At 42.6% G+C, this 13,887-nt stretch overlaps 1 protein-coding gene across 2 annotated transcripts in view; it reads left to right on the top strand.

The window, feature by feature from the left end:
• ARMH4 (armadillo like helical domain containing 4) overlaps positions 1-13,887 on the top strand; it is a 132,545-nt gene that overhangs the window by 33,020 nt on the left and 85,638 nt on the right. For both annotated transcript variants that reach the window (XM_078448212.2, XM_078448213.2), the window contains exon 5: positions 6,679-6,936. In XM_078448212.2, the coding sequence (XP_078304338.2) occupies positions 6,679-6,936 (258 nt within the window). The remainder of the gene's footprint in view (positions 1-6,678; positions 6,937-13,887) is intronic.

Below are 13,887 nucleotides of genomic sequence, written 5' to 3'. Positions count from 1 at the left end.
AACTCACGGACCGTGAGATCATGACCTGAGCCGAAGTCGGACACTTAACCGACCAAGCCACCCAGGTGCCCCCATATAGCTCTATGCTTTAAGGAGCAGGGATTAACTGAGCCCATTGAGGGCCAAGTAGAAGTTGTCCTTGGTAGGTGATAGTGGTCAGTGGTCAACAGTTCAATGATGAGAACTGAAAACTCAGGGCTCGTTGCTCTGGTTTTGTCTTTGTGTTCCTAGGGGATTAGTTTCATGTTGTCAAAATCATTCCATCAAGTACAGCTCTTTTAGGTTTGTGGAAAGGAAAGGTAGCTAAAAGTGATTTTATAGTGCTTTAAAAATAAAGAAATGTTCTTTTTGGCCTATGATCAATTTCTGTGTACAGGAGGAAGGTCAGTGAAGCCACCAAATAGTTTTGATGATCCCTGATAATTTTCTCCAAATTCCAAGGAACCCATGCTTTTTCTTTGCTTTAAACATTTTTTTAATGTTTATTTATTTTTGAGAGAGAGAAAGACACAGAGACAGAGCATGAGCAGGGGAGGGGCAGAGAGAGAGGGAGACACAGAATCCAAAGCAGGCTCCAGGCTCTGAGCTGTTAGCACAGAGCCCATGCGGGGCTTGAACTCACAAACTGTGAGATCATGACCTGAGCTGAAGCCAGATGCTTAACTGACTGAGTCACCCAGGCGCCTCTCCATACTTTTTCTCTATCCAATTTCTTCCTCGGCTTCTCTTTAATTAGAGTCCCTGGTTCATATCCCCGCCCCCCCCCCCCCCCCCCCCCCCCCCCCCCCCGCTTCCAGCTTTACTGGAAGTATGTGAGTTTAAGGTGTACCACGTGATGATTTGATACACTTAACATGTTGCAAAATGGTTGCCCAAGAAGGTTAGTTAACATTTCCATCTCCTCACATAATTAACTATTTTTTGTGGTGATAGTATTTAAGATCTACTCTCATAATAATTTTCAACTATGTAATACGATATTTTTTTTAAATGTTCATTTATTTTGACAGAGAGAGAGAGAGAGAGAGAGCGAATGAGCAAGCACAAGCATGAGTCGAGGAGGAGCAGAGAAAGAGAGAGAGGGAGAGAGAGAATCCCAATATAGGGCTCGATCTCATGAACTGTGAGATCATGACCTGAGCCCAAATCAAGTTTAACTGACTGAGCCACCCAGGCTCCCCTGCAGTATTGCTAATTATCATCACCGTACTGTACATTAGATGCCCAGAACTTATTTGTGTTATTGTTGGGAGTTTGTACCTGGTCCATCTTTAGCCACTCCCTTCACACACAACCAACCATCTCCTTTCCCCACCCCTCCCCCACTAAGCTCTCCTCCCAAAATCTGCTGCTTGGTAAATCTGCCTACTCTACCCCTCCACACAGGCCTGAAGCCAAGCAACCGAACGTGGCTGGAGAAAAACACAACCGTCTTAACATGTCTCACTTTGAATTTATGATGCCGCATCTCACGTGGGCCCACAGGGCTGCCTGCCAGTCCTGCCACATTTTCCAGGGGAATTCACTGGCCCGTTTTCCACGATGACTATTTCACACTTTCAAACCACCAACATTTCTTTTTTTTTTCCTTCTTAGTTTCTCATTTGACTGAGAAAATAAAAGAAAGACGAAGGCAACTCTCACATGTTCCCACCAGCAGATCTATCCTTCTGCCTACACCTGTGCCCACTGCGGTGGAGGGTGTGTGGGAGCCGGCCCTTGCGCTGGATCCCATCCCTTCCCAGTGTTGGCACGGAAGGCAACCTTACATAGTGGCCACCATGGGCGAGGCTTAGTTCTGAGTGCCTTAGGTGTTAACTCAAGCTAAGGCACAGTAACTTGTCCCGAATCCCACAGTCATGGTACGTTTGTGTGGCTCAAGTCCACGTATGCAACCACGCCGCCACACCTCGTCTCCAGACATTCTTCCAGCAGCCCTCTCCCCTCCCTCCTGAGTCGTCAATATCCCCCGCTCTGCCAGATCTTACCCAGCAAGTTACAAGCAAATTCTAGCATCTCCTATTTTAAGCTACCTTGGACCCTGCATCTCTCTCCGGCTTCCCCCTTCTGTCCCTGCTCTTTTTTTCAAAAAATTTTCATGCGCTTTTTTTTCTTTTCTTTTCTTTTTTTAGTATTTGTTGCATCTACTGTCTTTTTTTCTAATTTTCTTTTCAACCACTCCTGTCTGGCTTTTATCCCTGTCATTCCACGCAGACAACTTGTGTCAAGTACTAATCACCTCCAAAGTGTCAGAGCCAGAGGTAATGTCACTGACAGAATTCTCAAATTCGTACTCAGGCCCTCAGAAAGGTTTTAGTCCTTTGGTTCCCTTGATCCGCACTCGTTTTGGTTTTTCTCCTACCTTAGTGGTCACTTCTTTGCTGGATCCCCCCTCTGTTGGCCAACTTCTAACTCAGGGCTTGGTCTGGATCACGTTCCCTTTTCCCTTTTGCCACACTCATTCTCTTGGTGATCTCAACCAGTCTCAAGGCTGTCAATATCATTGCTTTTTTTTTTAATTTGATTTTTAATTTTTTTTAAATTTACATCCTAATTAGTTAGGGTATAGTGAAACAATGATTTCAGGAGTAGATTCTTTAATGCCCCTTACCCATTTAGCCCATTCCCCCCTCCCACAACCCCTCCAGTAATCCTCAGTTTGTTCTCCATATTTATGAGTCTCTTCTGTTTTGTCCCCCTCCCTGTTTTTATATTATTTTTGTTTCCCTTCCCTTATGCTCATCTGTTATGTCCTCATGAGTGAAGTCATATGATTTTTGTCTTTCTCTAATTTCACTCAGCATAATACCCTCCAGTTCCATCCACGTAGTTGCAAATGGCAAGATTTCATTCTTTTTGATTGCCGAGTAATACTCCATTGTGTGTGTATATATACACACACACACACACACACACACACACACACACCACATCTTCTTTATCCATTCATCCATCGATGGACATTTGGGCTCTTTCCATACCTTGGCTATTGTTGATAGTGCTACCAAAAACATTGGGGTGAAATGTGCCCTTTTGAAACAGCATACCTGTATCCCTCGGATAAATGCCTAGTAGTGCAATTTCTGGGTCATAGGGTAGTTCTATTTTTAGTTTTTTGAGGAACCTTCGTACTGTTTCCCAGAGTGGCTGCACCAGCTTGCATTCCCATGTCAATATCATTTCTAAATTGATGACTCCTAGATTTCTATCTCTAGCTTTGATCTTCCCAAGGCTTCTGGCATTTCCATTTGGAAGTCATAGGCATAGCAATCACATAATTAATCTGTCTCAGATAAAATTCTTGATTTTGCTCTTTACCCTTCAGTTCCTAGCTTTAATAAAGTGAGACCTTCCTTCCACATCCCACATCATAATTATCAGCAGGACTCTCTCTACCTTCAGACTGCCTTCACATTACATCCTAAATCTGACCATCTCTTCCAACATCCCTTGTCCAAAGCACTGTCATCTTATCCCCTGAGTTTTGAAATAGCCTCCTAATGGGTCTCTTTGCTAATTTGAAATAGCCTCCTAATTTGTTTCTTGCTCTGATATAGTCTGTTTTTCACCCTGCAGTCAGTCATTGCTCATAAATATATATCAGATCTGGCCCCTGCCTACCCCGTCACCTCATTTCCTGTCCCTTCCTGCTTCCTGGGGCCCAGTCTTTGTCATTCTTTGAACACAGCACACATCTGCCCCAAGGCTTTTGTTTTTGCTGTTTCTTCTATTCTCTGCTACTGGGAATGCCCTTCCTGTGGATATTGACCTAAATTAAAGAGTATTAATTATTTTGGTATAATCTCTTTTCAAACTTTTCCTTGATCTCCCCTCCAAAAAAGCAGGGACTGGAACTTTCCATCTTCTTTTCATTTTTTTAAAAAAATGTTTATATATTTTTGAGAGAGGGAGAGAGGGAGAGAGGGAGAGAGAGAGAGAGAGAGAGAGAGAGACGGAGAATCCCAAACAAGCTTCGCACTGTCAGTGCAGAGCCCAACGTGGGGCTCGAACTCACATATCATGAGATCATGACCTGAGCCAAAATCAAGAGTCAGATGCTCAACTGACTGAGTCACCCAGACACCCCTTCTTTGCAGTTTTAATCAGAGTGTAATGTTGTATTATGTATCTGTTTGCTGTGTATCCCCTTGAGTGCGTATCAGCTCCGTGAAGGCGGAGACATTATTGCTTTATTCCTAGTGCCTGGAACTAGGTGCTTGATAAATAGTTATTCAATTTTTGGAATAGTGAGAGGTATTAATGCCTACAAAGATAAGGGATATATAAGAATGAAAAAGATTAGGTGTAATATTTTTTAAAAGTTAAAAAAAAAACCCTGTAAATGATAGGTGAAAAGGAATGTGCATGGAGAAAATTGTCTAGAAGCAGAAAAAGAGAGCTCAGAATTCCTGGGTGCCTCTAATCTTCCCTCTTCCCTTCTCCACCATCCCGAGAGAGTTCCCTGTTGCATAACTGCCATGTCAAGAGCCAAGAGAAGAGATCAAGGGGAAGGCCTTCAGTGAAGCTTCAGGGACTTCAGGGGTGCATCCATGGTGAGGGTGGGCCTCAGAGTATTCTTAGGAAATTAAAATTGGTGAAACAAAGTAAAATTGGGTATCTTATGTTTCCTAAACCTACTCCTCTTGAAGCATTGAATGTGACAAACTGTGAATTTAACTCTTATGATGATTTTTTTTTTTCAAGTGGTGCTTTTCTGACTGTCTTTGATCAATATCCTATTTCCTAATCTCCTTTAAAGTTGGAATGAGAATAATTGATGTAATTCTTTCCAGCTCCTTGGGTCACTCCTCCAACAGGAGCCAGGAGTGGTATATATACCTCTCACTTAACATGTTGTGAATTCTACTCACTGATGGGGAAGAAGAGTAGAAGGAAAATTGTGCCAAAGTAATCAATTCTTTTGTTTAGTATTATAAGATATGAAAGGATTGGGACATTCCCTTTAAATCCTGTTAGTATTTTAGTATACTTTTCTAATGGGCAAGGCTTTTCTCTTTAATTGGAGTCTGGTTGACACACAATGTTACATTAGTTTTAGGTGTACAACATGGTGATGCGACAAGTTTATATGTTGTGCTGAGTTCACTACAAGTGTAGCTATCACCTGTCACCATACTACACTATTACATACCATCGACTGTGTTTCTTCTGCTGCACCTTTTATCCTTGTGACTTATTCATTCCATAACTGGAAGCTTCTATCTTCCATTCCCTTTCACCCCTTTTGCCCACTTCCCATCCTTTTTCCTTCTGACAACTATCAGTTTGTTGTCAGTATTTATGGGTCTGTTTCTGCTTTGTTTGTTTATTCATTTGTTTTAGTTTTTAGATTCTACACGTAAGTGAAATCATATGGTATTTGTCTTTCTCTGCTGACTTATTTCATTGTGTCTGCTGGCATAATACTCCTTAGGTCCATCCATGTTATTACAAATGGCAAGATCTCATTCTTTTTTATGACTAATATTCCATAGTGTGTGTGTGTGTGTGTGTGTGTGTGTGTGTGTGTGTGTGTATACACCCCACATCTTCTTTATCCATTCTTCTATCCATGGATAGATGTTTCCATATCTTGGCTATCGTAAATAATGCCGCAATAAACATAAGGGTGCATAAATCTTTTTGAATTAGTGTCTTTGTTTTCTTTGGGTAAATATCCAGTAGTGGAATCACTGGATCGTATGGTATTTATATTTTTAACTTTTTGAGGCATCTACTTACTTTTTTCCACAGTGGCTGCACCAATTTGCATTCCCACCAACAGTGCACAGGCTTATTTTTTCTTCACATCTTCAACAACATTTTTATTTATTGTCTTTTTGATTCTAGCCATTCTCACAGGTGTAAGGTGATATCTCATTGTATTTTTATTTGCACTTCCCTGATGATGAGTGATGTTGAGCATCTTTTCATGTGTCTGTTGACCATCCATATGTCTTCTTTGGGAAAATGTCTATTCAGGTTTTCTGCCCATTTTTTAACTGGATTATTTGTCTTTTTGGTGTTGAATTATACACATTTTTAAATATATTTTAGATATTAACCTAATGGGGAAATCTTTAATGACCTCCAGAAAACAGGGAAGGGATATTCCCTACCTTTGTACATGTAAATATGACCAATAAATATTTATATTACCTGAACTTTGACTCCAAATAAACATGCTGCATAACAATTATCTGACATAGCTGTGATTTTGAAAGTTTAAAACATAGGTATATGGTGAGCAATAATCCTGCGGTGCTCACATCGCCCAACTTTAGCTATAAAATTTGTATTATTATTATCAACATCATTATTATTATTATTTTAGAAAGAGAACATGCAGTCAGGAGGGGAGGGAAGAGAGAAGGAGAGAGGTAGGGAGAGAGAGAGAGAGAGAGAGAGAAAGAAAGAAAGAGAGAGAAGGAGAATCTTAAGCAGATTCTATGCTCAGCATGGAGCCCAACACAGGGCTTGATCCCACAACCCTGGGATCATGACCTGAGCCAAATTCAAGAGTCAGGCGCTTAACTGACTAAGCCACCCAGGCGCTCCTAAAATTTGTTTTAAAAGGTCAAGCACAGTTATTTTGTAGTGTTTGGGTCATTTCAAAAGATTCATATGTAGGCACTTACTGTATTCCTTTATGTTTCTTGTTGGTTTCTTTTTTTCTAGAGGGAGAAGAAGATGAGGATGAAGAGGATGAGGAGGAGGAAGATGAAGAAGAGGAAGATGAGGAGGAAGATGAAGAAGATAAAGATGCAGAGCCCCTGGATGAGAGCTTGGATGGTGATGCTGAGCTGCTGGGGTTTACTCTCCCTGGCGTCACGTCTCAGGAACCTGGTTTAGAACAAGGAAACCTGGGCCCTTTGGAGGGAGCTACCTACCAGGTGCCAGATGCCATCGAGTGGGAGCAGCAGAATCAGGGCCTGGGTAAGAGGCATGCGTGTTTCCCTTTTCCAACTCCCTGTCCTTCTTTTATTTTTCTAAGGTGGCAGCTTGCTTTCTTGGCATCGATTACGGGGCAGAATGGATTTTCTGGTTATGTTTATGGGTGGTTCATTTCAGAAAAAGTTATCACTTTCTTTTTATAGGTTTATATTTAGTGCTGTTAAATAGCCAGGCTCCAAACAGTCTCCACTAAGAGCACAGTTACCTAATTTTTGGAGGGAGTTCCATTTCTTTCCTTCCCAGCTGGAAGACAGCTATAGGTTTTGGGAGGACTTCCAAATGGGGAGGGATGTGAGTAACCAGCGTGCTGAACAAGCAGCGTGAATGGTCTGAAGTCAGAAAACAAATACGTGGGGTTACCTTCTGTCCCTGTAGAATTTGGTGCCTAGCGGAAATTCCTCCCCCACTTCTGTGTGAGCTTTTCACAGGCTTGTCACTTTGCTGTATTCTTATGGCTGCATTCCGTTGTCAGACAGTCTCCGTTCAGCAGCCAGCGTCTGGACACCCGTGTGGTCGCGGTCTCTTGGGTACAGCCCAAATTATCAACGAGAGGCTCTGTGAATGCAGGCTCGCCTCCCCGCTGACACTGTCTTCCCGGTCAGCAGGGAAGCTCCCCTGTCTGTCTCCTCTTGGCTTTTTCTGGAGAGATGTTATAAGCTCTGGGTGATTCCTTGAGGCCTTACTCTCTTGACTTGAGGTAAGGTGACCTCTTCTCCAAAGAAGAACCCTCTCTAAAATTTTCTTGGTCTTTAACAGCCAGCCCCGTTTGTAACCTTCAGTGTAGCCGAGGTTAGGTTGAAAAGTCACAGAACCAGTGTTTGGCGATTTCATTGAAAGTGTGGATGTTGGCCTGGAGCTTTGCTCAGGAATATCATACTAGTGTATCTTGGTGCCTCAGTTGAAGTGTCCAATTTAGAATCCTATTGCATATGATTTCTTTTTTAAATATTTATTTACTGGGGCGCCTGGGTGGCTCAGTCAGTTGGGCATCCATCTTAGGTTCAGGTCATGATCTCACGGTTCGTGGGTTCAAGCCCTGCATCGGGCTCTGTGTCAACAGCTCAGAGCCTGGAGCCTGCTTTGGATTCTTTGTCTCCCTCTCTCTCTCTCTGCCCCTTCCCTGCTTGTGCTCTGTCTCTCTCTTTCAAAAATAAAAACATAAAAAAATAAAAAATTTAAATATTTATTTATTTTGGGGGGGGGGGGGCGCCGAGAAAGAGGGAGAGCAAGAATCCCAAGCAGGGATTCGATGTAGGGCTCAATCTTACGAACCGTGAGATCATGACCTCAGCCGAAATCAAGAGCTGGGTGCTTAACCGATGGAGCCACCCAGATGCCCATGCATATAATTTCTTAAAGATCGTTCTCCCCTCCCATGAAAACTCTCTTTTTTAGATTGGTGGTGAGAAAGGGTGAGTGCACTAAAATGCGTGTAGAGCTGGGAAATCGCTGTGTCAGTTTATTGCATGGGTGTGCAGTTTAAAATAAGCTCTCTCTGTCTTTTTTTTAAAGCTCAAATTGGACTTGTAAAGTTTTGAAGGTTTGCAGGCAAAGGAGGAATGCTTTTCTTTGATGAACTGTCCTTTCCATTTGGTTAATTAGTTCATCCAACAAACCTGACTGAGCATCTACTCTGTTCCTGGTACTTTGCATGGCACTGGGGACACAGAGAAAAACAAGAATAGTGCCTTTTTTGGATTAGAATGGAACTCATTTCATAAAGGTTTCAATGTGGGGAGGGTGAGTTCTATAGTAAAAGTAGGTTATAACAGGGCAAAGCAGAAATACTGAAGGGGGCCCTATTGTCCTCCTGTCCTGCCTCCTTATTCCAGCCTGATGCACAGCTAAGTTTTCTTAAATTAGTGATACCAGTTTAGTGATTTTTACAGTTTTAAAAGTGATTCCCACAGGGAATTTTTTTTTAATATATCAGGTTTTTCTGTTAATAATTTACCATTTCCCTAGATGTCTCTTACCTTTTATTGTCACTTGCTTTCCCGATAAATTCATTGTATCCACATGTTTTTAGGACTGAGTTTCCTGGGAACCCAAACAAGGAACACATCTTCCAAGCTGTTTTGTTTTGTTTTGTTTTTTTTCTTTCCACCGTGGGAAGACTGTGTTTGAGTAGTGTCTGGGACTAAACTTTTATTTGCTCATCAGCTTTTTCTTGGAGTGACAGGAGTATCTCCTAGTCACTTATAACCAGTACAGCTTCTGGTCAACATTAATTCATACAGTTTTCTAAGTATACTCAGGTCAGATGAAACAGAGGAAAACCTCTATTTGGATTTGGAAAACCTTCTGTGATGGACTTTTGTGGTAGGTAGAATAGTGGCTCCCTAAAGATGTCTATGTCCTGATCTCTGGAGCTTGTGAATTTGTTACCTTACACGGCCAAAAGGACTTTGCCGATGATTAAGTTAAGGATCTTGAGATGGGGAGGTTATTCTGGATCATCTGAGGAGGCCCAGTATAATCACAAATGCCTTTATAAGGGGGAGGTAGGAGAGTCAGAGGCAGACAAAGAGATGTGATGAGAGAGGCAGAGGTAAGAGTGATGTGGTCATGAGCCAAGGGATGCCAGCAGCCTCCAGAAGCTCGGAAAGACAAGGAGATGAATTCTCCCCTTGAACCTCTAGACTATAACCATGTTGGCACCTTGGTTTTAGGCCCTCAAGACCTATTTCAAACTTTTGACCTGCAGAACTCTCAGATAATAAATTTGTGTTGTTTTGAGCCACTAAATATGAAACTAACACAAGATTTCAGTAAGCGTTTCATGGAAAGCATCATTTTAGAAAGTAGTACTGCAGGGCAGCTCTAGTCAGAGTGTGAATCTTGTAAACTTTAGTATAGTTTTTTCTTCATGAATCATTAGATATGCAAAAATTGAGGGGCGCCTGAGTGGCTCAGGCAGTTAAGTGTCCAACTCGGCTCGGGTCATGATCTCGCGGTTCATGGGTGTGAGCCCTGTGTCCAGCTCTGTTCTGAGAGCTTGGAGCCTGGAGCCTGCTTTGGATTCTGTGTGTGTGTGTGTGTGTGTGTGTGTGTGTGTGTGTGTGTGTGTGTCTCACTGCCCCTCCTCTGCTCGTTCGCTCTCTCTCTCTCAAAAATAAATCAACATCAAACAAATTTTAAAAATGCAAAAATTGAGACCTTTTAAAAAGAATTCTATTTAATATAATACCATTCTAGTTGACCTTCTTCATTTTTGCTTTCAGGCGGGTTATTTTATTTATAGATTATCACATCCTATTTTACAATATGAATGGTGTTCCAAAGCAAATGCTAAAACCCATATAAACCTTTAAAAATGAACAGATTGAAGTGGGTAGCTGGGATTGGCTAAAAATAACACAAACTCTTTGAATAGATTATAATTTCATTTCCTGTGAAATAACATGAGCAGAAAACTTAGATGACTTTCTAAGGCAAAGCAGTAGATTCATGGCCTCAAATTCTCGGAACTTCTGTTTTCTGCATTGCCACATACACATCACCTCTAAAGCTTTGGAGGGAGATTGCTCAGCTTCTTGATCTTGCTGTTGGGAGGTGTGAGTGGAATGAACTGTATGTCACTGAGAGAGAATTAGGAGTGAAAATCCCCTGTTATAGCAGAGGTGGATCAGTTGATTGGTATATAGGAAGTTCTTTTTTTTTTTTTTTATGTTTATTTATTTTTGAGAGAGAGAGACACACAGTACAAGCAGGGGAGGGGCAGAGAGAGAGGGAGACACAGAATGGGAAGCAGGCTCCAGGCTCCCAGCTGTCAGCACAGAGCCCAATGCAGGGCTCAAACTCACGGACTGTGAGATCATGACCTGAGCCGAAATCGGACGCTTAACCGACTGAGCCACCCAGGCGCCCCATATGCAGAAACAATTTCTTCTCTTATCTAACAAGTTCATTTTCAAATTTATTGGCAAGGACCCGCACAGAGTAGACACTATGACTCACACCACTTCTAATCCTGTTATGTATTATAGTATGTCATACAATTCTGCTTTAAAAAAATTTTTTTTTAATGTTTACTTATTTTTGAGAGAGAGAGAGAGAGAGAGAGACAGAGCATGAGTAGGAGAGGGGCAGAGAGAGAGAGGAAGACACAGAATCTGAAACAGGCTCCAGGCTCTGAGCTGTCAGCATAGAACCTGACGCAGGGCTCGAACTCATGAACGCTGAGATCACAACCTGAGCTGAAGTCGGACCAGACCAGCCTGCTTCGGATTCTGTATCTCCCTCTCTTTCTGCCCCTCCCCTGCTTGTGCTCTGTCTCTCTCTCTCAAAAATGAATAAACACTAAAAAAAATTTAAAATCCATATGATCTAAGTTGAGTTAGCATATCCATTTTATTTATTTATTTATTTATTTATTTATTTATTTATTTAAAAAGTTTACTTCTTTATTTTGAGAGAGAGGTGAGAGAGATAAAGAGAGAGAATGAGCGGGGGAGGAGGAGAAAGAGGGAGAGAGAGAGAATCCCAAGCAGGTTCCACACTGTCAGTGAAGAGCCCGACATGGGGCTCCATCCCACGAACTGTGAGGTCATGACCTGAGCCGAAACCAAGAATCAGTCGCTTAACCACCTGAGCCAGCCAGGTGCCCTGACATATCCATTATAATGTTTAAACATTTCCAGTGCAATTAGTACCTGGGGATTCTTTCCTTTTTGCATTCTGTATCTGCCAGGATGCCTTTAGCTATTGGTAGCAGGGACCGTAACTTAAATTGGTTTAAAGAAAAAAGAAACGTATTTTCTCCAAAACAAGAAGTCCAGAGACAGAGCTCTTGGGTCAGTTGACTCAGTAGCTCTGCTGTCATCAGTGACCCAAATTTGCCCACCTTGCTGCACTGTCCTGCTTGGTGTGCTGACTTTGCCCCTGGACTGGCCTCCTAACAGCTGTTGGTATGGCTGCAACAGCTTCACGTGTCACACCGGGAAAAGACACTGTCCAGGGAAACCAGGAGGCTATCTTTTCACCGTATTTCTTTCTTCAGAGACAGGAAGCTTTCCAAGAATCCCCCAGTAGAATTCTTGCCTCCAATTGGCTGGGGTTAGGTCACATGCCCATTTCTAAATGGTCGTTGCAAGGGGAGTGTGGTCACGTGGCTGGTGGAATGGGTGGAGGTGAGTGTCAGTCACCAGGTCTATCAGCCAGGGTTCATGTGTTTTTTTGTTCACTTCCTTGTAGCTGATACTATCCATGTCTCTTCTATCCTCTAAGAATCCCATGACCAATCTTGTTAAAATAATACCTTCATTTTCAATATGTTTCGAATTCATAAGTTCTGGATGAGAGCCTGAGGGTGGCGTTGTTGCATTTTCTTCCTCAGGAGACCATTTTGGCCACTTCAGTTTGGTTGATGTTCTGGATGGACCGTGCTTTCAAAACCATCAAGTAGTTAAGTGCAGGAGTATTATAGCTACCTTCCCTTTCATTTCAAAGCCTACCTCTACCATTGGAACGGGCTTTTGATTTAGGAAGTGGAATATTTTCCCCTAGAGGTCTTTAAAAATCATAGGGACGCCTGGGTGGCTCAGTCGGTTGGGCGTCTGACTTCGGCTCAGGTCACAAACTCACGGTCCATGAGTTTGAGCCCCGCGTCGGGCTCTGGGCTGATGGCCCAGAGCCTGGAGCCTGCTTCCGATTCTGTGTCTCCCTCTCTCTCTGCCCCTCCCTCGTTCATGCTGTGTCTCTGTCTCAAAAATAAATAAAACGTTAAAAAAAATTAAAAAAAAATCACGATAAATATTCAGTTAATAACCTAGGGATGTTTGTGGAAAGCAGAGGAATGAAGGGCTCTCATGTATCTATTTTTTTGTCAGACATTCGGTGAATACCTACTACACGTGTGCTACGTGCTGTGGGAATACCGAGAGGCTAACATATGAAGAGGGAACTTAGCATGGGTCCAGAGAGTGGTCCCATAGATGTGAGGTCAGTGGCTGAGCAATTCCACAATGCAGGACTAAATCATCACTTACAACCAGGGGCTGCTTTGAGTAGCAGCCATCTGGGAAATGTGACTTCAAGGGAGCTTTGCCTGATCTCCTAATTTATATCACCCTTTCTGCCTTAACATGATGCCTACTTTTCTTTTTTTTTTTTTTAATTTTTTTTTTAATGTTTATTTGTTTTTGAGAGAGACAGAGACAGAATGCGAGTGGGTTAGGGGCAGAGAGGGAGAGGGAGACAGAGAATCCGAAGCAGGCTCCAGGCCCTGAGCTGTCAGCACAGAGCCCGATGCGGGGCTCGAACTCACAAACCGTGAGATCATGACCTGAGCCGAAGTTGGACGCTCAACCGACTGAGCCACCCAGGCGCCCCTACATGATGCCTACTTTTCAATACTAGAGCCTTACCTGGGATTGAGATTATGTATCTTGAGAAGGCCTTAGAAAAAAATGCAGATCTGTCTGGGCAGAGTACCTCATTAGGATATTATCATTTACATTTTATTATTAATTTATCAGGTTCATTAGCAGGTGATGTAGGATGATTCTAAGATAAAAGAGAGAGGAATACAGGACAAATGTGTTTTGAATTGGTGGGAAGGTAGAATGAATTGCGGGCAAAGGTGTGGGGGTTAGGCCCTATAGAAACAGCACTTGGGGCACGCAAGTGGCTCAGTTAAGCGTCTGACTCTTGATTGGGGCTTGGGTCATGATCTTAGGTTCCGTGAGTGTGAGCCCCACATTCGGCTCTGCACTGACAACTTGGAGTCTACTTAGAATTCTCTGTCTCTCTCTCTCTCTCTCTCTCTCTCTCTCTCTCTCTCTTGCTCTCGCTCTGCCCCTCATATAGTGCAACATGGGCTATGGCAGCAAGGGAAAATGCTCCACACAAGTAGTGGGAACTGTGAGATTTCAAACATCTATGTATTTTGATGTATAAAATGTTAAACTGTGGATTAAAAGGTTGCTCAGG

Source organism: Panthera onca, chromosome B3 (assembly GCF_046562875.1).
Source record: "Panthera onca isolate mPanOnc1 chromosome B3, mPanOnc1 haplotype 2, whole genome shotgun sequence".
NCBI lineage: Eukaryota > Metazoa > Chordata > Mammalia > Carnivora > Felidae > Panthera > Panthera onca.
The sequence above is the reverse complement of the archived record's forward strand: the minus strand, read 5'-3'. Positions and strand labels throughout refer to the sequence as shown.